General features: G+C 43.1%; 1 protein-coding gene across 4 annotated transcripts; it reads right to left on the bottom strand.

Moving 5' to 3' along the window:
* Nucleotides 1-246: 246 nt before the first annotated feature.
* LOC110503870 (clustered mitochondria protein homolog) lies at nt 247-26,169 on the bottom strand. Of its 4 annotated transcripts, none has more exons than XM_021582434.2 (27): nt 25,799-26,169; nt 18,042-18,232; nt 17,593-17,764; nt 17,052-17,195; nt 15,225-15,364; nt 14,525-14,679; nt 14,155-14,280; nt 12,351-12,498; nt 12,143-12,235; nt 11,469-11,903; nt 10,970-11,229; nt 10,160-10,686; nt 9,548-9,649; nt 9,209-9,309; nt 7,514-7,666; nt 7,251-7,313; nt 6,829-7,070; nt 6,595-6,679; nt 6,237-6,390; nt 5,713-5,852; nt 5,519-5,599; nt 5,306-5,431; nt 5,008-5,129; nt 4,780-4,873; nt 4,495-4,629; nt 4,236-4,309; nt 247-4,077 (listed from the first exon to the last, which is right to left on the bottom strand). In XM_021582434.2, exons 1-27 carry the CDS (start codon nt 25,920-25,922, stop codon nt 3,936-3,938), a joined length of 4,329 nt encoding a protein of 1,442 aa, XP_021438109.1. In that variant the 5' UTR covers nt 25,923-26,169; the 3' UTR covers nt 247-3,935. The 4 variants fall into 4 exon arrangements, with proteins under 4 accessions (XP_021438109.1, XP_021438111.1, XP_021438110.1 ...); XM_021582436.2 differs by having other exon boundaries at nt 10,244-10,686; XM_021582435.2 differs by having other exon boundaries at nt 15,237-15,364.
* Nucleotides 26,170-27,271: the final 1,102 nt, after the last annotated feature.

The following is a 27,271-nucleotide window of genomic DNA, read 5'->3' as shown; positions in this document are numbered from 1 at the left end:
TCCAGGCTGTATCACAACCAGCCGTGATTGGGAGTCCCATAGGACAGCGCACAATTGGCCCAGCGTCGTCCAGATTAGGGGTTGGCTGTGGTAGGTCATCAATGTAAATAAGATTTTGTTCTTAACTGACTTGCCTAGTTTAATTAAGGTTATATAAGTCAGATAGCTTGGAATCATTTCAGAAAAGTTTGATTAGATCTCAATGTACATGAGTAGTTATTAAAAATCCAAGCCAATTGTTATTTGCTAGTTCTTTATTCATTTTAATACAAAAGCATACTCACGACCAAAAATAATTAGATTGTTATTTTGTAAAGAGCAACAGACAGGTACCACACAGCCAGGGAAGTAGACTTTAACACTAGAAATGTGCAAAAGAAATTTCATCAGTTCAAGGTAAGAGAGAAAATAGAAGAATGAAACATCAAACTGACAAACCCTCGTTGAGTTAGACAGCCAGCTACACTGAGGTGATAGAGACCATATTTGCACAGTCTTTGCCCCATAGGATCTATTTTTCTCCCCACTAGACGAGAGGGCAGAGACAACCCCGCTCAGTGTCAGTGCATCTATGAAATGTTGATGGTCAGAGCCTTCTATTTTTCTACATAGTAAAGAGATGGCTCGATTGGTGGTTTCTTGTGTGCTACTTAGGTGATTCGATGTGCTATCTCTGGAAAATACACATTTTTGTATCAAATTGGAGAGAACATGAAATGGATGTGTAAATGTACAGAATAGCAGTATCATATGTGCGACATCAGTTAAGTGCTGGGAGACATTTGAAGAGGTTTAAAATTAGATTAATTCAGTAGGGAGTGACAGACCTCCAGTTAATTTTATCAAAGCTGAAGATAATGTATAATTTTGTCAATATTACAATTATTCATTTCCAGAGCATTGAAATTACATATTTCTTCATGTTATGTAAACCCCTTGGTTTGTATGGATGGATATCCTTTATATTCTGAATGTCTCCAAATGTTGAACATCTAAAGAACAGTCAAATCAGTTTCTCATGCAATTACTTGAATGTATCAAGAGGTACATTATGACGCAATTAGAACAGAATTGCAGCTGAACTCCAACAATAATTAGTGCCTTTGTGATTAAATTGAAGTAGCATGATTATGATCCATGAAAAAAAAAAGTGATGTCTCGAGGCAGACAAAAGTATTTTTGATCACTCTAAATAAGTTTCTTCTATCAGAAATGGCCAGAATCTTAGTCTTTTGTAAAGGTGTCAACAATTTAAATGTTCATCAAGCAATAGTCTGAAAACTATCGTCACAATTCCATCATACTTTTTTTCCTTTCCTCAACGTCCAGTGAATGAGAAGCATATGGAACAGTTAGTTAGTTACACACTAGCATTGAGATATGCTTGTTAACATCGTATGGGACAAAATTATTTCACACGAATAAAGCCTTCTCATTTGTTTCTGAAGTACTCTAGAGCACCACCCCATGGCTACTAAGTGTAATGCAAGACAGGACTGACATTCATAGAGGAAGTTGAACCTGAGAAGGAAATGCAGGTACACATATTTCAAAAAGGAAACCAATGATATTCCTTTGAAAAACATGAGCAAAAATTAAAAGAAACCAGAAAAACATTTTAAAACGTTTTGAAAAGCATAAATAGGCACAAATCATACAACATTCTATTGTTCCAGCTTTTTAGGAGCATAATAATCAAGAGATTCATTACTTTAACTGCTCTGTCCCCTCTCTTGGTGACAGCCTTTTACTTACAATGACAGCAGTTTGTGCAGCCACACAAGTGCAGCACTTCAAAAGGATCAGTTCCAGCATAGTTTCTATTGCTTTAATCACATACATTTAGACACCGCAACAATTTTTAGAAAGACATTTGCAAGGGAGGGTCGTACACAAGCGCCCACAAAACACACACCTCGATCAGTCTTCTTTGGTATATTGAAGAAGCCCTTCTCAACCCACTTTTGGTGGTGCTGTATGTGTATGTATTCAGACAGACAGCACTGGAAAGTGCACTCAATACTGACGAGGAAACTTTGTTCATACATCGCCTGCTGTTGCCGAATTACTGTCAACTTGTTGAATGGGTTTACCAAACAATGGAAACAACAGTTTACTATTTTGAAACAAGGAGTTTCTCATTACCGTTTCTCATATACTCACTATATGTTTCTCATATACTCACTTCATATGAGCAGATTTACAACATTGCTGGCCAAGAATGTTACATGAGAATGGAAGTTTGCATTAGCCATCCCATGGTTTTACTATGGCTTTGTTTACACGGGCAGCCCAATTCTGATCTTTTTGCCACTAATTGGTCTTTAGACCAAATCAGGCCTTTTGCCAATAATTGGACAAAATATCTGAATTTGTCTTCCTGTGTAAACACAGCCATTGCATATAAAAATAAAACATTTGGAAAGTTGTGGCTTACCCAACCAAGTCATTATACTACGAAGCTGCAAGTGTCAAATTCCTCATGGCCATATCCGATTCCTTCTCTCGGACTACACAAACACAAAGAAACAAAAACATACATGCACATATTCTTTCAAAGTGGAAAAATAGAAGACTGGACACATCTATATAGGTCTACTGCTCAAGCCATAGTTGTACGTTTCATATCTGTATCAACATCAACATTGATCAAATACCTGTCTAAACCCCATAGACAGATTTATTTATACATCTTTTCCACTCATTTTTCTATAAAAACAGGACATGGCTTAAAGGTAAACAGCGAAATGATGTTGCCACGAGCAACACCGCAGATAATTCAATGAGCGAGGCGTTTGACTTTGCTCCCACAGTATCAGCGCATGTGCATGGGTTCGCTTCAAACTGTTCGAGTGTGGTAGGTACGGGACTAAAACAGTGGGTGAGTTTAGCCTTGTGCTTCACTCTAGGTTGTTGCGGAAATTGATCCACTACGCCGTTTACTTTGTGCACCTACATCATATCGCTGACTTTACCTTTAAATTAATGGATAATTGACAGAGCTAAAAATGGCGTCTCCCTCGTTTCCATTTTGCTTTTACAAAAAGATACATTTTTACTAAAAAAAAGGTGTAACAATCAAAAGATTGATTGGAGAGCATACATGCGTCACCGTCTGTTTTTCTGTGATAGAACCAACAGACACAGCAGCAACTCATGATAAAACCATGAAATACAAATACAATTTTGACTGACCATAGGGTACACTCAAGAGCAAATGGGCGATTGGTGGGGAGGTTTAACAAGACTAAACGCAAGAGTAGGGAGTTTACATTTTGTGGCCCAAAACAGAGAAATCTCTCAATTTTAGTGACTTTAATCTCACCTAGCACACAGTAAAAAAAAAAAAAAAAAAAGAATCCCCTGAGTTCTGGGACAGGGTGTCAGATGTTATTTGAGGCAACATGGGGCCATGATGAAAGCCGTAGTTGGAAGCCGTAGTTGCCTCAGTGGCTTTTTCAGGAGTTTTGGAGGTGTTGGGTAAAAAGTGGTCCTTGGGTAGGCAGAACAGTTGGTTGATGTGGAGTGGGATGAACAGTGGATAAGGCTCTGGTAATACAATGTCATGGTCGTCCTTGGTCGCCTTCTCTCTCACACACACACACAGCAGCAGATATCAAGTTTACATTCGTTCTGCTTCTTTACCAAAGCTCTTGAGGCTGTAGGCTTTCAGACTGAACATGTTAACATGGATTCTGTATTCTCCTACGCCTGTATATACTAACTCCTGCTCTGTTACTCCTTGAAGTTCCTCTTATAAACTCTATACCTACTGTATACATAGATGTTTCTCTTTGTCTGCCCCTCACCCCTTTTGTTTTCATTGTCGATTTTTAGACAGCTCAGTTCTCGGGTCCACATGCTCATTCAAGAAGATAGCAGTTGTATCACGTCCTCTCCCTTGCAGAAAGTAATGTGGTGTGGAGGGTTTGACGTTAATCAACGTTAACGTCCATGGGTATTTTGTCCTCCAGCTCTAGTGGACCGTCCACAGTGAGATCCTCCACGCTCTTCCCTGACTCCTGAAGCTGCTGCCGCCGCTGAACCTCCGCCTTCAGGTTCTCCAAGTCCTTTTGGCTGCAGAGTGAATGGGTTAGGATACCACAAGGGTTAATGTTGAGCGCTGACACATTTACATTTTTAAGAGATGGAATTCCACAGGGGTCAGTACTGGGTCCTGACAGGTTTCTATTTTCAAAGCAAACTGTAAAAAATAAGGTGCTACTTCACTTTACCTGAGGGGTATAAAGATGATGCCGTTGATGATATTGAGCTGCTCTAGAACACTGGCCATACTGGGAGCTGTGAACTGGAAAAAGTGGTGGAACCCAACAAAATTACACACTGTACTATGAATCTAACAGCCACAATACATTTGAAAGCATAATCTACAGACGCAGGTATGCTATCATCTGGGGACAATACAAGGCCCTTTCATTTTGTCTTACAGATAAAAACCCATATGAAAATATAGCTAGGCCCTAAGCCACGTACCTTGAGTGGCATGATGCTGGCGTTGGAGCCGTTCTTGTAGATCTCGTTCATGGTTCTCTGCAGAGCCACAGCCTGCTGTGTGAGGTACTTCAGATACTCTGAGCTCTCTTTAGTCTTCTCGTGGGCCTCTCCCACCTGAGAGGGGATAGAGGGGAAGAAAGTGAGAAAGAGACCTTAAACTATTATCAGTTGTTGGTAATCTAGCACATATTCTTATTTCAGCAAATGTTCTTAAGCCACTTCCGATGAGAGGACGTGTAGAGCGTTGTGTACTGTAGCTGTAACCTGGTTTTTGTAGATGGTGTAGCCCTCCTTTTCCTGCTGGAGCGCAGAGCGGAACTCTGCCTTGCTCTCGTAAACCCTCGCAACCAGATGATGACTGCAGAAGAGCATTGGATTTGTATTAAATCAACTGAAGATAATACAAATTAGAGTATAGAACAGCAAATCAGTTATAATACCAAAATGTATGTTCAGTCACTCAAGAAATGACTCTTCCTTGTAGTTAGTTACCTGAGGGCTACTTTGAGGGAGCGGGGTCCATGGTATTTGGAGTTGATGGCCAAGGCGTTCTCCAGGAACCTCAGAGACAGGTCGTACTCCATTACTCCATGCAGCACCAGGCCAATGTTACTCTACAGGAGGAGACCCGGGAGAACAGGTGTAAGGAGAACTGATTTAATAAAGGTCACAAACACACCTCAAAGGGTTACACAAAAATGGTAGATAACTTCAGAGTTAACATTGTGACAAACACCCACAGGATGGTTTCAGTCAAAAGAAAATAAATGAAATACTGTGGCCCACTCACATCTAGAAGCGCCATTTCGGGGTGGTCCTCCCCACACACCATAAGCATGAGGTAGCGAGCACGGTACAGCAGCTTCAGAGCAGTGGACAGCTGACCGTTGGCAAAGCAGTACAGAGCCAAGTGCATCTGGGGAGAGAAAGCAACCAGAGGCATTTAGAAACAGTAAACACAACCTGTCCTCAAAAAAAAAAAGACATTTTCCTGGATACGTACATATTCCTGGATAGTGTTGGGGTGCTCGACGCCCAGTACCCTCTCACTCATCAAGACAGCCTTCTGTTGGTTACTGAGAGCCTGTGGACAGAGAAGACCACAGTCAGGACTGCGTCATTGGAATTGCTGTGGCCATTTGTTGTCATGCGTGAGAGGAATATCAAAATGTGTTTATAATGTCGAGAGCAGCACACCTCATGGTGGTCTCCCATGATGTAGTTGAGGCGAGCCAGCAGACGCAGGCAGGCACAGATCTCTACGTGCATGGCCCCGTACACGTTGTTGAACAGGTTCAGAGCCTCGTTGATCAACTCACAGCCCTCCTTCAGGTAACCTGCACACAGAGACCTTGTTGACAAGTCAGGCTTCCACAATCGTTGTACAGCGCAACAGAAAGTAATGTGAATGGGTTCAGAGAGGACACAATGTAAGTTGCATGACACTGAATGTATCTGCATGGTTTGTATGGGGAGGAAGGAAACATTTCTCAACTTTCCTGTGTGTGTGTGTGTGTGTGTTGCATGTGTGAGTAGAGTTTAATTTACAGATCTGTCTCTAGCCCTAGGAGGAACCATGCTGACCCCGCCTAGCAGGACTGGTACCCACCTCACCACGCTGGACCTGTAGCAGGTGTGTGTGCGCATGCATGTGAGTTGCATTATAAGTGTAAGTAGTGCTGTATGCTGATTGAGGTCTAGTAGCCTCATGCTAGCCTCACCTTGCTGGACCTTGGCCTGTCCACTCTGGAAGAAGTGGAAGGCATCGGAGGCCTTGGGGTTGACGTGCTTCACCACAGGGAAGATGTTAAGGATGTCCTCCTCTGTGAAGGCAGGCTTGTGGCGACTGTCAAAGTTATACTCCTTTATCAGGATCTAGAAACGCAGGGAGGTAGAAGACACAGGAAGAGTGTTAGAAGGGAGAGGGTTAAAAACGTGACATCCTTAAAATACATTTTGAATTACAATTTGAACCCTGGCCCCTACTCCCTAGGCATTTCTGTAGATCTGAAGGTATTGGACAGATGTATACAATATGTTGAACATTGCACCTAGTCTAAATAAGTTGATGGCAGTTACCTGGATGCCAGCTTTGATGGAGATTTCTCTGAGCAGGGTGATCTTCTGAAGGCCGTATTTCTCCACTACCTGGTCGGCATTCTCGCTGTAGAAAGATGCATGTTTTTAGGAAAACATACACCAACTTTAACCCAAGCACACTCACCCAGTGCAGGCTGAAGAGGTAGCTTGTTAGCATAATGTGCTAACGTCAAGCCTACTATTGTGCCAAAATCAATCCTAATTCTCACCCACCAGTGCAGGGTGAAGTGGTAGTAGCTCTGGGCCTCAGAGACGATGTTCTTCCACAGCTCGCTGGGTGTCAGGCTGGCCCACGCAGTGTTGTCCCCTCCCCCCGGGACGCGGTTACGGCGCTTACGGTTCTTGCGGCGCGACACGAGCTCGTCGGCAGGCAAGTGTGCCACGGCATCAAAAGAGGACAGGAAGCAGTTGAGGAAGTGGCTGACAGCGGCGGAGAGGGCCGACAACTCAACACCCTGGGAGACGGAGTACATAGTCTATTGTTCTCATATTTAATCAATTTCAAAGGGAGACAAATACATTCTATGATAAGCAAGTAGGGGTGACAATTCCGTGGTGCAAAATAGCAAAGATCTGTGTGATCATAATTCTACATCATATTCTACAACAATCATTGCTCGAAAAATAGCGCTCACCTGGAGGTATGTCTTGAAGATATGTTTCGCACATCTGGTGATTAACTCGCTGATACCTATTCTCTACAGAACACATACAAAACAATTTAATAAAAAGGAAACAAGCTGAATGCAGATTATTATCCTGCACTCTGTTCTGCAATGTCTGCAGTAGAAACAACAGAACAGTATAGAAGGTTAGCATTATTAGCATCATGTTATCATTGCCCTTCATTATAATTCTCCTCAGTCAGTCTTCAAGATCGAATGGAGGTCAGGATTACATAGAAGTGCTCCAGCTGTGCCTTGGCTGGGGTCTGGTCCACGAACGCCAGTACGTTGCCTAGGTAACGCACGTTGATGCCCCTCTGGTGCAGCGCCTCAGTCAGCGTGGCTCCATCCATGGGCAGAGCACTGTGGTCCAGACAGTCTTTTACCTGGAGTGAAAAAAGTTAAAAGTTAAATAAAAATAAATTTCCACATACAATGTAAGAAATTAAAAATTACCACACCCCCACAACAAAATACAAATAACCAAAACAAACACACCAACCCACTCACCCACAAATAGCTAGACAAACAAAGGCTAGTGATAGTGATGTAAGCAAATAAACTCAGCAAAAAAAAGAAACGTCCCTTTTTCAGGACTCGGTCTTTCAAAGATAAAAATCCAAATAATTTCAATTTCACAGATCATCATTGTAAAGGGTTTAAACACTGTTTCCCATGCTTGTTCAATGAACCATGAACAATTAATGAACATGCACCTGTGTAACAGTCATTAAGACACAAACAGCTGTCATGACGTTGGCCTGGGGTTGGGTTTATGACAGTCATAAATACCTCTTTCCCCCTTTTTCCTCTCTCTACCCTACTGATGTTACATTTGCAAACCCCTTGGTTAACAGAGATTCCGGGAACATCAGAAGGTGGGGGGAAATTAACTATATTCTGGTAAGCCGACCAATTGAACATAATGTGGTGGTACTTAATGAATATGATGTCAGTTCGGTTGTCACCGGAGACATTCTCATCAATGATAAGATGACAAACTCTACAGTGGAAGTCTACACATCAGAGTTATCGGATTCACATGGAATTGTTGTTCAATTTAAAATGTTTGAATATGAAATTATTCGTGATGGGATGAAATGTGATTTGAGCTTCTAAAATGTGAGAATTGGGTTTTCATAAGATTGAGCAAAGCCCTATCAGTGGCCTGCCCCTGTGAAGGGACATGGGCTATAAAACTTTTCAAATACACCCTCCTCTCCCTTCCTATTAAAGCCCTTGACGACAATATAACCTCCTGTTCCGAGGACGTGAGGACGACGGTCCGATGTCAGAATGGTTCAGATAATAACTACAGAACGAAGCCAACATCAGTGTGAGCTTTGGTTGCGAATGGTATGAACTTTGAACTCTTATTCACTACAGAAGTGATACCTCCTAGCCGTTGAGTTAGCAACAGCCGCTGCAAACGAGGGTTAGGAAGGAACAGACAGAGTATCCCGTCTATCGCACAACGACGTTACTACAACGTATCCAATCGACAACCTTCAAAGGACAAAGGACTCGGTTGGTCAACACGGCCTTCCATCTACCACCAACCTACTGAAGCGCAGCTCAGAGTAAATATTTATTGCATTTTCCTTTTCCAAATGGGCGGTAATTTAGAATGAATAAGATACTGTATTTACGATAGCACAGCTTCGCCCTTTGTTCCTCAGTCTTCTCGCTCTTTCACTCAAACCCAGCCCCTTTTCTTTTGTGTAACCAGCTGTCATATCTGTTCCGCCCGCTAGGGACGTTTTCCTTTATGACGTAATTAAGTTATGATTTAAATGTGTAATTCTGTGTAATTAGTTAGGTATTTAGTAAATAAATAATTAAACCCAATTGTATGGCTGACTATGTTGTAATATAGTGAAGGTAATGACTGCTTGTGCTTGGTATGATGTTGCTGCCCTGAAACTTACCAGAGACGGAATCTGACAGGACACCATGAAGGCTCCAGCATCCTTCAACAGCTGCTTCTGTTTCTGAATGTCATCCGCACTGTCCTCAGGGAAACGCACTCCTGTGGGAGAGACATCAGAATTCTTTGGGGGGAGGGGGTGCAATAGTCTTTTATTACGCTCTAGTTTCATGAATGTGAAAATAAGGTCATTCCTGTGAAGTGCTTTGGAGGTAACAGCAATTGATACCAAAAAATTATCAACAATTGGTACTGTTCAGCAGAGCCAGCTGCCACAGCAAACTTCTCCTAAAAGCGCTACATTTCCCATCATCCACCACCATAAAGTGACAGTTCCTACCTGGAGAGAAGATGTCTGGGTTGAAGCGGATGTCGAAGGAGGTGTTGCTGATGGAACCCACGGCCTTGCAGGCGTTGAGGACCACCTCTCGGCTTTTAGGGTCTTGATGGAAACAGGTCAGGGTGGGGTTAGAGAGATCAGGGGAGGAAGAGAGAGAAGTTGAATGAATATCAATATAACAAGTTACCTGGGCAACAAATCAAAATTATATGGTGTAAGTTCCCCAAAAATCACTATCATCTTTCCTCAAATTGACTCTGAGTCACAAACCCTTTGATTAATTGTCACACTAGCCAATGAGAAATCAAAACGGAGAGATCTGTGGTTATTGGATTGCTATATCCCACACTGCAAGTGATTTTACTGGGGTCCATGCTCACTTAGGAGGCTAAGAACTAGACAGGGACAAATATCCAGGTGGAGAGATGCAACTAAGACACCAGCATTAAGCCCTTTTAGACACCTCTTCATGAAGATGGCAACATACAGAACCACACACACACTTCTAAATGCATGTCTTAGTGAAATTAAAAGAGCCCTCTTCTTTAAATGCATTTTCCCACCGACTGGGTTTCCCCAGCCTCTCTCTACCCAGCAACGGTTTGGACGTACCGATGCCGGATCCGTCTTCCGCGGCTAAAGACTCAGCCAGCTCTTTGGCCTGGGCTAAGCCAGGGATAATATCCTCAGCCTTACCCTCCAGAGGGCTCTCGCACTCCCCGTTCTGAATTGCTGTGGCAAAGGGCACCAACGACCCATTGGTGGTCACCGTGGGAACCACATTATCCTCTATAGGGGTTGCCTGGGAGGCATTAGTGGTTGTTGTAGCTGAACTGTCTGTTTCTGTCATTGGCTCTGTCTTGGGGGCTGCTTCTGTGGTGGTGGCTTCTGTTGCTGCTGGCTGAGGGGCATCAGAGGTGGAGGTGGTCTCCGTATGGACTGCGTCTGAGTTGGCGTCAGTGAGGGTTTCTGTGGAAGTTTCTGAGGACTCGGCCGAGGCATCGGGGGTCTCTGTGGAGGGCAGGGCTGGAACGGCTGCCCCGGGGCTGCTATTCTCTGTCAGGGTGGCTAGCTTGCTTTCCTTGTTGGCTTTCTGCTGCATAAGCTGAAGCGCTGCCATCTTCATGAAGAGGAGGTATCTGAGGAGTAGAGTACAGAATCTTTATTATCCCTGAGGGGGTAGGACATAGTCAGTTACGTGAGCATTCAAATCTGCACAGACCCAATCATACACTAAAAATATCATCTGATGACCATCTTGAGGGATGTAACCAGTACCCTATCTAAAGCACACAAACCACCAAGGAAGCCCATAGCTAATCACTACAACACAGGTATGTAAATGTGAAAGGTAGAGTCTCCATGCTATTCCCACAGCACACACACACAATTAAAACACCTCCCTAAAGCGCTCTACGGTACCTGTGCTCAACGAAGGCCTCGATGAGCTCCTGACGGAGGCAGGCCAGACGGTGGCGGTGCTGGCGTGGGAAACCCTCTCTCACACTCTCAGGGGAAAGCTCCTCCCCTTCCACAGGCAGGAAGTTCAGGTCGGGGGGGAAGGTCCTCAGAAGGTCCAAGATGTAGTGGCGTCCATCGTTGCCGATTATGCCCTTACACTCAACAGAGGAACACAGCTCCATGGACTCATCCTTCTCATTCAGTACATTGTGTCTCTGGACCTGGGGGTGGGAGAGTCAGTCATTATGACAGAGAGAATGTGATAACCACAGTATGGCAGGTTTGTGGCATGGCAGTGATAAACGTTGAATGTCTGTAGGCCGGTGCAGTGACAGAAAAACAGTTCAACAAAAGATATTGAAGTTTGCTTACTTTGTAGTGACAAATAAAGTCAATCCCAAACAATTAGCAGACTTAAAAATAAAGCATGAAACTGGCATTATCCTCATGATATCTTCACCTTGAGTGGTCGACTGGTCCTCTCCAGAAGCTCCAGGTACTTCCCGTGAGACACCACTGTCTTCCCAAAGTCGATAGACCCGTAGATAACGCTCTGCTCCTGCTCTCTCTCCAGAATACCAGGGATGATCGACTGGGCCGTGACACGGTAACCACGATAATCCACCACCACTGTCCCCAAGGTGTACAGCCCCTCCACGTCTACGGCCCCGTAAGCCCGGACACCGTTGAGGTCGTTGGTGGGAGCAGCGTGCGCGGCAGCGTCCCCGCCCAGCTCGCGGTAGTGGTCACGGACGTCAAAGCCCAGGGAGAAGAAGATGTTGTTCCAGATGAACATCTGCATACGCGTCTCCTCGCCAGGATTGATGGCCATCACGTTGCCGTCAATCACCGCCATGGAACCGCGAGTGGCAGCAGCCGCAAAGTCACTGTGGACCTGGAGCGAGGAGGGTTAGAGAGTGAACGTGTAAGGATGTAGAGGATGGAAAGCAGCGTAATAGTTTGCACCCTACAAGATATAGACGGAAACAGAGAAACGGAGCTGAAAGGAGGGTGTTTCAAGGAGGAGAATTGATGACCAAAGCTCACTAGCAAAAGCAAATAAGAGGGCCAGAGTGCAGGAGACAGAAGACGGGAAAGAAGTTTAGCTTCAACTACTGCTGTAGGCTGGCTCACCTTGAAGATGGCCCTCTCTCTCAGCAGGCGATCAGGCAGGTTCTTCCGGGCCAGCTCTCTGGTCGTCTGCAGCTCCTCATTCCAGTCTCGTGTCTGAATAAATAACAGAGACGCAATGTTACACGAAACCAAAACAGAGTATTATAGGTGTGTGTGTGTACCTGTCCAGATATGTGTTCCTCGTAGCCCAGACGGGAAGTGTGTGTACCTGTCCAGGTATGTGTTCCTCGTAGCCCAGACGGGAAGTGTAAGCGTCCTCAGCTCTGACACAGTCCATGGTGTGGTCCACCTGGGGGGCAGTCCAACTGTACACCTGGAAGGGTGTGGCTATCCTCTCAAACGGATGCCGCTGAACCCTGCAGCCAATCAGAAACCAAATTAGCCAGTGGGAGTATTCCTCAGAAGTAATTACCAGAATTATCAAGAAAAACAACCATGGCTGTCTAATATTGTTAGCTCTGAAAAAATATATATACACTACCGTTTAAAAGTTTTGGGTCAAATAGAAATGTCTTTGTTTTCCATGAAAACATACATGAAATGAGTTGCAAAATGAATAGAAAGTATAGTCAAGACGTTGACAAGGTTATAAATAATGATTTTTAATTGAAATAATAGCTGTGTTCTTCAATTTGCAGCAATTACAGCCTTGCACACCTTTGTCCTTCTAGTTGTTAATTTGTTGAGGTAATCTGAAGAGATTTCACCCCATGCTTCCTGAAGCACCTCCCACAAGTTGGATTGGCTTGATGGGCACTTCTTACGTACCCCTACGGTCAAGCTGCTCCCACAACAGCTCAATAGGGTTGAGATCTGGTGACTGTGCTGGCCACTCCATTATAGAGAGAGAATACCAGCTGACTGCCTCTTCCCTAAATAGTTATTGCATAGTTTGGAGCTGTGCTTTGTGTCATTGTCGTGTTGTAGGAGGAAATTTGCTCCAATAAAGCACCGTCCACCAAAGCCCCCCCAGGCCATCACATTGCCTCCACCATGACAGATGGCGTCAAGCACTCCTCCAGCATCTTTTCATTTTTTCTGCGTCTCACAAATGTTCTTCTTTGTGATCTGAGCACCTCAAACTTAGATTTGTCTGTCCATAACACTTTTTCCCCCAATCTTCCTCTGTCCAGTGTCTGTTCTTTTGCCCATCTTACTATTTTATTGACCAGTCAGATGGCTTTTTCTTTGCAACTCTGCCTTGAAGGCCAGCATCCTGGAGTCACCTATTCACTCTTCACTGTTGAGACTGGTGTTTTGCAGGTACCATTTATTGAAGCTGTCAGTTGAGGACTTGTGAGGCGTCTGTTTCTCAAACTAGACACTAATGTACTCTCCTCTTGCAGTTGTGCACCGGGGCCTCCCACTCCTCTTTCTATTCTGGTTAGCGCCAGTTTGCCCTGTTCTGTGAAGGGAGTAATACGAGATCTTCAGTTTCTTGGAAATTTCTCAGATGGAATAGCCTTCATTTCTCAGAACAAGAATAGACTGACAAGTTTCAGAAGAAAGTTATTTGTTTCTGGCCCTTTTGAGCTTGTAATCGAACCCACAAATGCTGATGCCCCAGATACTCAACTAGTCTAAAGGTCAGTTTTATTGCTTCTTTAATTAGCACTACAGTTTTCAGCTGTGTTAACATAATCACAAAAGGGTTTTCTAATGATCAATTAGCCTTTTAACATTATAAACTTGGATTAGCTAACACAATGTGCCATTGGTACACAGGAGATGGTTGCTGATAATGTAGATATTCCATTAAAAAATCTGCCATTCCCAGCTACAATAGTAATTTACAACATTAACAATGTCTACACTGTATTTCTGATCAATTTTATGTTATTACATTTTTTTGCTTTTCTTTCAAAAACAAGGACATTTCTAAGTGACCCCAAACCTTTGAACGGTAGTGTAAAATTCTGATAAGCATACAATTATTAGTAATTATGTTTTCCCCCCCATTACACAGAACTAATAAAAAGCACAGTGCATTGTAGATAGTGTAGACTACTTACCTTTTCTTCTGCAGGGCAGTGAAGTTCTTCTTGAAGGCAGGGCTTATCTGGCTCAGCAGCTCAACCAACGAGTGGCTGAGGAAGCTGGGGTTAGCTGGCTTGGGGTTGAAGGTGTAGGTGGTCGACCTGGAACACAACGGTCATCGCTCATTATGGTCAACTTTCGCCCTTAGATAGTAAACTTTTTCACACCATCTAGCCAAACCTAACCATGCTGGCTCTGATAGTTTCCTTTCAAACTTTCCAGTACAGTTCCAGCAGCTGGTGGATGCGTAATCATCCCAACACAATACATACAGCTTGGCTTGGTTCAGTAGCATGAAAACAGTATGCGGTAATTCTAATGAGAGAAAGGGAAAGCCAGACTCACTGGTTGAGGTAGAAGCCACGTGTAGAGGCGGTGATACTGATGTGTCTCTCCTCAACAGTCACCATATACAGGTACATGAGATCACCATGCATTTTCCTGTTGCCAGGAGGGGGGTTCCAGCCACTCATAGTCAGGACCTTCAGGCACTGCATGGGCTACAGAGAGAGGCGGAATCAGATATGGACATTGGAATGTGACTTATGACTTGTGGATACTGGAAAAGGGCCATAGACTGATTACTTCATCTGCACTTTATGGTGGTAAGGATATAATACGACCCAGCCAGCTGATGTATGCTGGTTTCAGTCACTTAACTAATCTTACCCTTGATTTTTCAACCATGTTTACTAATTCTAGAAATAGTGTACTAGTGCCAGGCTTGAGTAAGTCTGGCAAATCACTGTCAGCTATAACATTTTAAAAATGGCTCATACAAGCAGATCAAAAGGTTGGAGTGCAAACCAGTAACTACAAATGGACAAACTCCTTGAAGAATGTGACTTTTTTAACTGTCAGACAATGTCAGAGATAAACATGAATCTATGTAAATGAAAAGGCATTAGAATGATCATGATTAGCTTGCTGACAACACCAGGTGTGTGGGTTTTGATTCCTGCATGGGCCACAAATATGAAATATGTGTCACTACAAACTGTATGTCGCTTTGGATAAAAGTGTTTGCTAAAATCACCATAATTACCGTCATTATTACCTTCCAGTCCTTGTTCTGTGGCTGGAGAGGCAGCAGGGGGCGTTCTTTACTGCCAGGCAGGATGTGTTCTGGAGGAGTACAGTCTATCTGTTCCAGCTCACTGCCCTTCTTCTTCCGCTTACCACTGTCTACAGAGGAGACGATAAGGTCACAGGTCAGACTAACGCATCTTGACCAAATATGTTTTATAGCCTGCTGCCGAGGACACATACAGTGGGGGAAAAAAGTATTTAGTCAGTCATCAATTGTGCAAGTTCTCCCACTTAAAAAGATGAGGCCTGTAATTTTCACCATAGGTACACTTCAACTATGACAGACAAAATGAGAAAGAAAATCACATTGTAGGATTTTTAATGAATTTATTTGCAAGGTCATTTTTCTGTAAGTCTTCACAAGGTTCACACACTGTTGCTGGTATTTTGGCCCATTCCTCCATGCAGATCTCCTCTAGAGCAGTGAAGTTTTGGGGCTGTTGCTGGGCAACACGGACTTTCAACTCCCTCCAAAGATTTTCTATGGGGTTGAGATCTGGAGACTGGCTAGGCCACTCCAGGACCTTGAAATGCTTCTTACGAAGCCACTCCTTCGTTGCCCGGGCGGTGTGTTTGGGATCATTGTCGTGCTGAAAGACCCAGCCACGTTTCATCTTCAATGCCCTTGCTGATGGAAGGACGTTTTCACTCAAAATCTCACGATACATGGCCCCATTCATTCTTTCCTTTGCACGGATCAGTCGTCCTGGTCCCTTTGCAGAAAAACAGCCCCAAAGCATGATGTTTCCACCCCCATGCTTCACAGTAGGTATGGTGTTCTTTGGATGCAACTCAGCATTCTTTGTCCTCCAAACACAACGAGTTGAGTTTTTTCTGACCATATGGCATTCTCCCAATCTTCTTCTGGATCATCCAAATGCTCTCTAGCAAACTTCAAACGAGCCTGGACATGTACTGGCTTAAGCAGGGGGACACGTCTGGCACTGCAGGATTTGAGTCCCTGGCGGCGTAGTGTGTTACTGATGGTAGGCTTTGTTACTTTGGTCCCAGCTCTCTGCAGGTCATTCACTAGGTCCCCCCGTGTGGTTCTGGGATTTTTGCTCACCGTTCTTGTGATCATTTTGACCCCACGGGGTGAGGTCTTGCGTGGAGCCCCAGATCAAGGGAGATTATCAGTGGTCTTGTATGTCTTCCATTTCCTAATAATTGCTCCCACAGTTGATTTCTTCAAATCAAGCTGCTTACCTATTGCAGATTCAGTCTTCCCAGCCTGGTGCAGGTCTACAATTTTGTTTCTGGTGTCCTTTGACACTTCTTTGGTCTTGGCCATAGTGGAGTGTGACTGTTTGAGGTTGTGGACAGGTGTCTTTTATACTGATAACAAGTTCAAACAGGTGCCATTAATACAGGTAACGAGTGGAGGACAGAGGAACCTCTTAAAGAAGAAGTTACAGGTCTGTGAGAGCCAGAGATCTTGCTTGTTTGTAGGTGACCAAATACTTATTTTCCACCATAATTTGCAAATAAATTCATTTAAAATCCTACAATGTGATTTTCTGGATTTTCTTTTCTCATTTTGTCTGTCATAGTTGAAGTGTACCTATGATGAAAATTACAGGCCTCTTCTTTTTAAGTGGGAGAACTTGCACAATTGGTGGCTGACTAAATACTTTTTTGCCCCACTGTACATACACATTAATATGTAGTACAAAGGTGGCTGGATACCTCAGAATACTGACTGAAATATCACACCCCAATTCTCACTGACAGACCCACCCAAACACACACGCAAATAAACAAATGGGTACGCAAACACACACACCTCCCAGGTCCCCGTCAGTGAAGACGCTGAGGAAGGAGAGGGAGTTGCAGTCCACGCCGTTGTAGGCATCAGACGGGTCCAGGCCTTTCAGCAGGTCTCTGATGTGACGCACGTGGATACGGGCCTCGCGCACTGTGTAGGGCTCTGGAGAGAGACAGAGAGGATAGCCATTTCATTATTATTGAGGCAATCTAGGGACAGTCTTCAGCAGGCCTGGTCAACTCCAGTCCTCGGGGGCCTGATTGGTGTCACACTTTTGCCTCAGCTAACACACCTGACTCCAATTATCAACTAATCATGATCTTCAGTTAAAAATGCAATTAGTTTAAATCAGGTGTGTTTGCTAAGGATGGGGGGAAAGTGTGACACCAACCAGGCCCCCGAGGACTGGAGTTGCCCACGCCTGGTCTACAGTCGAGGAAACACTCTAGGAAGGGAACTAGGAGTAGATCTTACACCTAAACAATCCTTAGGCTTTAAGATCAATAAAGTCTAGGACTAGGGGTTGACTTTAGAACATACCAAAAACACCAAGTCCTACCTTCCACTACTTTGAGCAGGGAGCCCTCCTGCAGGCCCTCGATGGATTTCAGCTCAGCAAAGTTATCCAGCACGTTGCTGTCCAGCTGCAGGGAGAAACAGGTACGATGGCAGGTGTCCTCACGGTCCATCAACACCTGGTGAATCTCCTGCACCATCTCCTGGGGTGAAACCTGCGGGAGCGGGCGGAATTAACATCTTATAGCAATAGAGACTGACAGTGTATGGTTGTACAGCTGGTCACAATTTGGTCCCTACTTGTACACCTTGTCCCTAACCCTTCAATGTTTGCAGATCTGAAGCCTCTGGATAGGTATAAACAGTGTGCTGGTGGAGCTTCCACTATATTGCTTACACCTTACAGATCTGTAGACGTCAAAGGATTAGGCGGGTCAAGGGGTAGTGAGCAAATTGGGACCGGCAGTTGGGCTGTCTAAGTATGTACTGTACCTGGAGGTCAAAAGGCTCCGTCCCGGGTGCCTGGATCTTCACAGTGAAACCTGTATCCTGAATCACAATCACTTCCTGTTCATTAGAATCCTCCCCACCGTCTGTGTCACCAGCCCCATCCTGCTTGGACTCCTCCTCCGAAGGATTGTGGGCCCCACCCCCATTCATCACCACTGTGTCTACACTGTGCCCTGTGATTGAACAGAAGGAGAGACGTTCAACATAGCTTGTTATCTGATTGGACAGATGGGTAGAGAAGGCGTTGCCATGGCAGAGTGACACATATCTAAATTAATAAGGATAATAAGACTACAGTTAGCAAACAAAGTAGTGCATGTTGCCAGATTAGATTACTCCGGAAGGGCATTGTCTACAGTGCCAAGTTGGCGACTTATAGGATCCAAGGAGAACAATAGGATCCAATTAGCACAGAAAACAAGATCTCCAGCTTTGTGGGGCAGAGGTATACAGGTTACCATGGTCTGCTTCTCTCAACCATCACTCAGATTATTGTACAGAACACAAAAGCTAGTGGTTTGCCTGGTGCCTTTGGCCTTCTCCACATAGGGCACCAGACTACCAAGGTCCACAACAAGGAACTTTACTATAAAGTGTGAAAGGAAAATAGAGCCAACCACACAACTCCTCCCCTCATCCTTGTGTATGTATCCATCTACTCTCCATCTCAACCTCCTTAGGGGCCTCACTGGCACAAGGCCTTGTAACTGTGGAAAACGCCTCTAGCTGTAGCAGTGGTGTTTCCTATTTACCACAGCTTTATTTTTATATTTAACTAGGCAAGTCAGTTAATAACAAATTCTTATTTACAACGACGGCCTACCAAAAGACCTCCTGCGGGGACGGGGGCTGGGATTAAAAATAAAAAGTTAAAATATAGGACAAAAAACACATCACGACAAGAGAGAACGCAACACTACATAAAGAGTGACCTAAGACAACAACATAGCAAGGCAGCAACACAACATGGTAGCAACACCACATGGCAGCAGGACAACATGGTACAAACATTATTGGGCACAGACAACAGCAAAGGGCAAGAAGGTGCTGTTAAACATTTTTTTCTATCATAAAAAAAGTAGCCAAAATAATATTGTCAAACTCATTTGAATGGTGTGGGTTGGGTTGCCAAGAGGAAAGGCTACATACATAAATATCAGCTAGTGGGGCCTGTGGAAGGGCTGTTCTCTCTCCCAGACAACTGCAACCAGCGCGCCCTTGTTCAACGTCAAGGGTAACGCAGTGTCAGGGATAACATGTAGAGGGGGTGGTTGGGGGAGGGTAAACAGCTGGCATGGCGGTAGGGGGAAATCTACAGTAAAAGAGAGAGCAGGCAAGATAAATTTTGAAAAAAAAAATAGAGAGGGGGATAGAAATAGAGAGGGGGATAGAAATAGAGGGGGGAGGGAATGAGGGAGCGAGAAAGAAAGAGACTTGTCATGCTCTGAAAACCAAACACAACAGCCTTGGCCAATAACTGGTCAACGCTACGAGAGAAGACAGACTTCTAAAAAAGAGCAAGGAGAAAAGACTTGAACATACAATAGGAGCCAAGGGATAATGTTTCTGTAGGTCAGAAGGGAGGTGAAGGAAGGGATCAACTGTTTTTTAGGAACAGGTTCAGTGACCTGTGTCTCCAGTGACTGCTCCTCCTGCCTTGTTGTAGAAGCAGACAGATTTGATAAGGTTACATCAGTTACTCCGTCTCTCCCCTTGGGTGTCCTACTTCGGCCCTGATCCAAGTCACTCTTCATCACTCCATTCATTCTTCCATCAATGGCCCAGCTATTGCATTTTCTTAGAGTGGTCACAAACACACAGTGGGAATACTTTCGGTCATACACGGCCCTCCGCTTTATTCAAGATTCAGTTTTTAGCTCAGCTTGACTGTTTTTGTAACTTGTAATTTAATGAAAATGTAAACCGTTTTAGTTTCTCAATTAAAATTGAGAAGGTAGTGGAAATGCCTGCAAATAATAGTGTATATGAATGCTGGCTGCCAATGATATCCAATCTGCACTGAGAAGGCAAGAGTACAAAAGAGCCAGTACCAAGAGTACGAAGTGCTATACAGCATTATGAAAGCTGAAGCAATCATGTAGCCTAATAATTGCAAAACAGACCCACTTGGCCCTACAGCAGCAGAACAGAGCACGAGGGGGTGAGGTGATAGGGAATAGGGTCCAATATTACACAACCTTCTGCATAACTCAACTTTTAGCCAAACTAAACTTGTTGAGGTTGAGCCTTCATGTCACTGTGTGTAGTGTAGACAGGAGAGATTCATGTTGTTGGTCACAATTCACATATGAAGAGGGCAGCAACAAATTACCATTATCACTACAACCTTTTGCCAAAGAGCCAAACCCTTCAGAGCTGCAGTCTATTAGGGAATGAAGATATGGAAGGAAGGGAAATCAAAATCTGCAAACTGCCATACTGGCATTATTCTGCAGAAGACCTCCAGTCTGACCAGCATTCAGTTAAACCAGTTGGACAAAAACACAGAGTTAGGTCCCTGATAGCATGGGAAGGAAGACGAAGGAGATGAATCAGGCAAATAATAGAAAGGAGCTCCAAGAGATCAACATATAATAGAAAGGAGCTCCAAGAGATCAACATATAATAGAAAGGAGCTCCAAGAGATCAACATATAATAGAAAGGAGCTACAAGAGATCAACAATAATTTAATAATTTCCTCGAGGTGTGAATGTCTTGATCACTACTAACATTCTTGTTCAATCAAAATTGCGAAAGACCACCACTAGGCCAACTAATCCAGAGATTAAACCACTAGTCTCCAAACTGCCCCGTCTGCTGCCCCGTCTGCTGTCATATCTCTGATCAAGGTTTACCACAGACTGACCGTGTTTCTTGCTTCGACTAAAGATGAATTAATTCACCATCCACTTGACATGGCGGGCCTACAGACCATGGGCTCAGGGCAACAAGAAATCGAACAGAGAACATTGGGGGGGGGAACACAGAGCAAGGGCTTTATTTGTATTTATTTTTTTACAAAGCCCAACATAGATAGATTTATTACACCACAAGATGGCAAACCTTATTTTGATACATTGATAGAGATCAGGGAGGGAAAGCTTTCCTGAAGAGTCATGCATACATCTTAGCAGGGAGTTCTCATAACCAGTCAAATTGCTCCTCTGTCTGAAGCATGTTGATGTGTTTTAGAATGGGTTGTTTTATATGACCTCAGACCTGAGGGGTGTACTACAAAGCAGGATCAAAGATTTAGCCAGCTAACCTTCCTAAATATTCTGATATAACTTTATATTTTTGAGAAAGATCATCTTGAAACGGGCATGGTCAACAACAACAATATTTCATGAACAAGCAAATCAGTCATTTTGGGTTGCTTATCAAAGTTAGCTGGCTAACTCATTTGATCCTGCTTTGTAGTATACCTCTCTGTGTTGTGATTACGAAGGCCTGAGGTTAGTAAAACTTTACAAGAGATGACATGGGGCTAGAAGGGAGGGTGTGGAGAGTCTGGGCAGTGACAAGAAGACTATAAAGACCACCTCTTGACACTTGAGGAGCATTTAAGCCTCTTTGGTTACAATCACTAACATACCCCCTCAACCCCCATCAGTCTGCCATGTGCTGTCTGTCACAATACTGTAAGTACTGCAGGATACACAGCTCAGTGTCTTGGTAGTTAGCCAACAGGCTCTAAATTAGGCCTGATGCATTTATCCAGTCCAGCAGGCTTCTATTAAATGAGAGGTGAGTTGCATTAGAAAGCTGATCAGGGAGGTGATAGTATCTTGAAGTGTTGATAAGAATAGGAAGTGGTTTAGGGGTAAATGATGATTTTGTTGGTAATGATCATTTTTTACCTATGGAGTTGTGAATGAATCTTGTCAATAGCTGACAGACGTTGCCAACAGACAAAAGCTCTATGATGAACAAACACTTTGTCCATCAACATGAACTTATATTCACTTGAAGAAAGCATGATAGCCGATGTGCTGCACATACAAGGCTCTAGTCTAGGTGTAGGCTAGCCAATTAAAAAGATGCTTCATCGTCCAACAAATACTGATTGGTACATAAGTGTTGTTTAGGTCTCAAAATAATTATCTGCATTAACAAATGCAAATAATTGATTAAACACAACATACCTACAAATAGCTGGAATAAAGAGTTGTAATTCTGATACAAATTATATGTTAATACACATGTCAGTCATTGGCTGGGACAAAATGAGTCCCTACGATCAATGAAAATCTCTACAGACGCAAGTACAGTGGTCGCTCAATAATTGTGACAATGATGAGACCTATCCAAGTTAGACCTATCTAAGTTTGACAACTGAACTAACTATAGTGTGTGTAAAGTTATAGTCGTGCCAACACATGCATGCAACTCAAGGTCCTGTCAAATGTGACACTGAAAGCTGTGGCATTGTCGTGAAAGCTGCCTACGGTTGTGTAATTTCAACAGTGGCCATACATTCACCAAACCTATACCAGTAGTACGTCATGTGACTGTCTCGACTAGAGGTCGACCAATTCATCTGAATGGTCGATTAATTAGGGCCGATTTCAAGTTTTCATAACAATCGAAAATAGGTATTTTTAAACACCTTTATTTAACTAGGCAAGTCAGTTAAGAACACATACTTATTTTCAATGACAGCCTAGGAACGGTGGGTTAACTGCCTCGTTCAGGGGCAGAACAACAGATTTTCACCTTGTCAGCTCGTGGGATTCAAACTTGCAACCTTACAGTTGGGGGCGGCAGGGTAGCCTAGTGGTTAGAGCGTTGGACTAGTAACCGGAAGGTTGCAAGTTCAAACCCCCAAGCTGACAAGGTACAATTCTGTCGTTCTGCCCCTGAACAGGCAGTTAACCCACTGTTCCTAAGCCGTCATTGAAAATAAGAATTTGTTCTTAACTGACTTGCCTAGTTAAATAAAAGGTTCAATAAAAAAAAAACTAGTCCAACGCTCTCACCACCATTGTACTCCACGAGGAGCCTGCCTGTTACACGAATGCAGTAGAAGCCAAGGTAAGTTGCTAGCTAGCATTAAACTTATCTTATAAAAAAAAACAATCAATCATAATCACTAGTTAACTACACATAGTTGATATAGTTGATATAGTTGATATATGCGTTGCATATAATTGATGCGGTGCGTATCGTTGCTCCATAACCATAAACATCAATGCCTTTCTTAAAATCAATACACCTGCATATTTAGCTAAAAGAAATCCAGGTTAGCAGGCAATATTAACCAGGTGAAATTGTGTCACTTCTCTTGCGTTCATTGCAAGCAGAGTCAATGTATATGCAACAGTTTGGGCCGCCTAATGTGCCAGAATTGTACGTAATTATGACATAACATTGAAGGTTGTGCAATGTAACAGGAATATTTAGACTAACGGATACCACCCCTTAGATAAAATATGGAACGGTTGCGTATTTCACTGAAAGAATAAACGTCTTGTTTTCGAGATGATAGTTTCCGGATTCGACCATATTAATGACCGAAGGCTCAAATTTCTGTGTGTTATTATGTTATAATGTCTATGATTTGATAGAGCAGTCTGAGCGGTGGTAGGCAGCAGCAGGCTCGTAAGCATTCATTCAAACAGCACTTTCGTGCGTTTTGCCAGCAGCTCTTCGTTGTGCGTCAAGCATTGCGCTGTTTATGACTTCAAGCCTATCAACTCCCGAGATTAGGTTTGTGTAACCGATGTGAAATGGCTAGCTAGTTAGCGGGGCGCGCTCTAATAGTGTTTCAAACGTCACTTGCTCTGAGACTTGGAGTAGTTGTTCCCCTTACTCTGCATGGGTAACGCTCCTTCGAGGGAGGCTGTTGTTGTTGTGTTCCTGGTTCGAGCCCAGGGAGGAGCGAGGAGAGGGACAGAAGCTATACTGGCAATACTAAAGTGCCTATAAGAACATCCAATAGTCAAAGGTTAATGAAATACAAATGGTATAGAGAGAAATAGTTCTATAATAACTACAAAAACTTCTTACCTGGGAATATTGAAGACTCATGTTAAAAGGAACCACCAGCTTTCATATGTTATCATGTTCTGAGCAAGGAACTTAAACATTAGCTTTCTTACATGGCAAATATTGCACTTCTACTTTCTTCTCTAACACTTTGTTTTTGCAATATTTAAACCAAATTGAACATGTTTCATTATTTATTTGAGGCTAAATTGATTTTATTGATGTATTATATTAAGTTAAAATAAGTGTTCATTCAGTATTGTTGTAATTGTCATTATTACAAATACATGTTTCATTATTTATTTGAGGCTAAATTTATTTTATTGATGTATTATATTAAGTTAAAATAAGTGTTCATTCAGTATTGTTGTAATTGTCATTATTACAAATACATGTTTCATTATTTATTTGAGGCTAAATTTATTTTATTGATGTATTAAGTTAAAATAATTGTTCATTCAGTATTGTTGTAATTGTCATTATTACAAATACATGTATCGGCATTTTTTGGTCCTCCAATAATCGGTATCGGCGTTGAAAAATCATAATCGGTCGACCTCTAGTCTCGACCATCAATACTTTAAATGATGCGATCGGTGGCGAACAACGATTATCGGTTTGTTTAAACGACACTTACCGGCTATATGACTCAGAATGTCTCAAGTACAACCTTCTCTCACCGTGCATGCGCCATTACTATTCTCAAAGGGCCAGCTTCCGCTTCCCGGTCGAGGAACAGCTAACCTCTGGTTCTGAACGGGAGGGAGGCCGGGGAGGTATCACGCCAACTAACGGAGACATTGGTGATCTGGTCACTTCGATATTACTAGGTCACAACAATAGCATGCATTTGATGGACAATGTGAAACAAATACGTTTCTATTAATAGAAAACGGCGTGTGAAATTACTTCACATCGATTAGAACCCCTCTGTTCTCTTAATGTGCAGTTCCACTGAAGGTGACCTTCAGTCCATTCTTTCTTTCAGGCAGGTACATAGCAGCTGTGGTCCCATGTGCGTCAGGTGCTCGCACGACACTGTTAAGATACTGGATACACTTACGACTATTTCTAGAATCACATTTATATCAACCATTTTTCTACAACAAGCCAGCATCGCCGCTGGCTGCGTTGCTACTAGCTAGCCAAGCCTGGCTAGTTAACTATTTCTAAGCTAGCTAACTTTAACTAGCTACATCAAGTCAGCCACACAACAAGGGTTGTGTCTTTGTTTGACATACAGCTAATGAGCTAACTTGCTAGCCGAACAGCTCACCTGTCAACAATGCTCTCATTATCTAAATACTTAAGTTATTTGATTGTTAGCCAAACCCTCGTGATATAGCCAGAGCTAACCACTTAGCGACATGCTAACGTTAGTTTAGCCAACACAACTAACGGTAGCTAGTTCAACAGCTCAAACAAGCCTAAAATGGCTGGTGTAGCTAGCTGTCATCGTTTAATTGAGAATTGACTCATCTTGGTTATAGAAAACTGTTTTGAATGCTGAGGCCCATTGCTGCATTTCCAGCTAGTTAGCAGACTAATCAACTCAGTGACAGATGAGATGACTAAGTTACATCTGTGCAGTTAGCTTGCTAACATTACTATGTGCACACTTTCATAACTTACAACCGATGCCGTTGCTAGGCTAGTTAACGTTAGTTACCCAGCATTCCGATACCGCTTTAACATTTCGCAGGATAGTCTATCAAACTTGATAAATACGTAACGTTAGCTAGTTGCTTACCACAAGGGTCCTTGTGTGGTGCCTTGGAAGTCTCTTTGCGGTCTGGCGTCTCTCCTACAAGATCAACTGTGTTAACATTACAGTTGGGTACTGACGCCGGGATGTCATCAGTCTTGCTCACCATTATTTGGCAGCTAGTTAGTCAAAGGTGGCAACAAAAATCCGTTGTTCAAAATTGCTATGTGAATCTGTTAAATGCTCCTTATTTAGCTAATGGGCTAGCCAGCTACACGCAGAGGGTACGATCTTACAAAAACAAGTCTACAGAGGAAGGACAGTCAACGCTGAACATGGCAATCACACGTGGTTTCTCCTCCTCCTGACCTCTTTGCGTTCTTTCCCACCACCCCAAAACACAGATAGAAGAATGAGACAGATATTTCACTGGATGTATAAATGTGAAGCATCCGGTTTGCGTTTTTACTCACTACCAAATATGGTAGTGAGAGGAAGCCTACTGGTGGGCAATGGGAGAAGAGGTGAAGAGATGGATTTTGGCCCACATTTTGCAAATTTTCTCATCAATTAAACATTGGATCTCAATACAGTTTTCTGTTCCCAAAACTAGAATATGCTATGAACAGTATGGACTATGTTTTGTAAACTTTATCCTTTGCAAAAGTTGTAAACAAATACTTTTTAGAAGGAGTGCAAAGGTAAATTGAGTTATTGCACACGCACACACAGAGTAGTTGTTCCCTAACGGAAATATACAGATGTATACTAGAATGCTTGGCTCTGCCCACCTCCTTTCTTGTTCTGTGGTCTATCTTGGTATAATTATAAAAAATATTTGGCCAAAACGTCTGGCTACGGGAAGCGCAGTGTGCCAAATAACTTCTTTAACTTTTTTTATGAACAGTTGTATCTAGGATCACAAAATTATAACTTGTGAATTTATTTTGGACATGTAATTTGTGCCCATATGGCATACTGGTATTACGAAATGTAGAATTTTTGTATAACATCATTCTTTGGTTATTATGGCTATAGGGGTGTGAAAAACTTCTGCACTCAATATCAAAGCTGATGAACCAGGGATATAGGACTGAATAGGTTGACCTTTACCCATATTGGCCTACACTTCCGATTATGTTGTTGTTGATGTTTATAAATTGGGTGGTTCGAGCCATGAATGCTGATTGGCTGACAGCCATGGTATAACAGACAGTATACCATGGGTTTGACAAACATTTTTACTGCTCTAATTACGTTGGTAACCAGTTTATAATAGCAATAAAGCACCTCAGGGTTTGTGATATATGGCCAATATACCACGGCTAAGGGCTGTGTCCAGGCACTCCGCATTGCGTCGTGCATAAGTACAGCCCTTAGCCTTGGAATATACTGGCCATATACCACACCACCTCGACCTTATTGGTTCAATATAAACATGTATGTATACTGAACACAAATATAAACGCAACATGCAACAATTTCAAAGATTTTGCTGAGTTACAGTTCATATAAGGA

The sequence above is a fragment of the Oncorhynchus mykiss genome, chromosome 24 (assembly GCF_013265735.2).
Source record: "Oncorhynchus mykiss isolate Arlee chromosome 24, USDA_OmykA_1.1, whole genome shotgun sequence".
Classification (NCBI taxonomy): domain Eukaryota; kingdom Metazoa; phylum Chordata; class Actinopteri; order Salmoniformes; family Salmonidae; genus Oncorhynchus; species Oncorhynchus mykiss.
This window is presented reverse-complemented; position numbering and strand designations above follow the sequence as displayed.

Bases quoted from the DNA above. Each gene is read 5' to 3' on its own strand.
- LOC110503870 (XM_021582434.2), bottom strand. From the start codon at position 25,922: ATGGTGAGCAAGACTGATGACATCCCGGCGTCAGTACCCAACTGTAAT. The intron at 12,236-12,350 runs GTACACACACTT...TTATTTATTCAG, and splicing joins AGGAACACATACCTGGACAG to ACACGAGACTGGAATGAGGA. The intron at 4,874-5,007 runs GTAACTAACTAC...GCTCTTCTGCAG, and splicing joins TCCCTCAAAGTAGCCCTCAG to TCATCATCTGGTTGCGAGGG.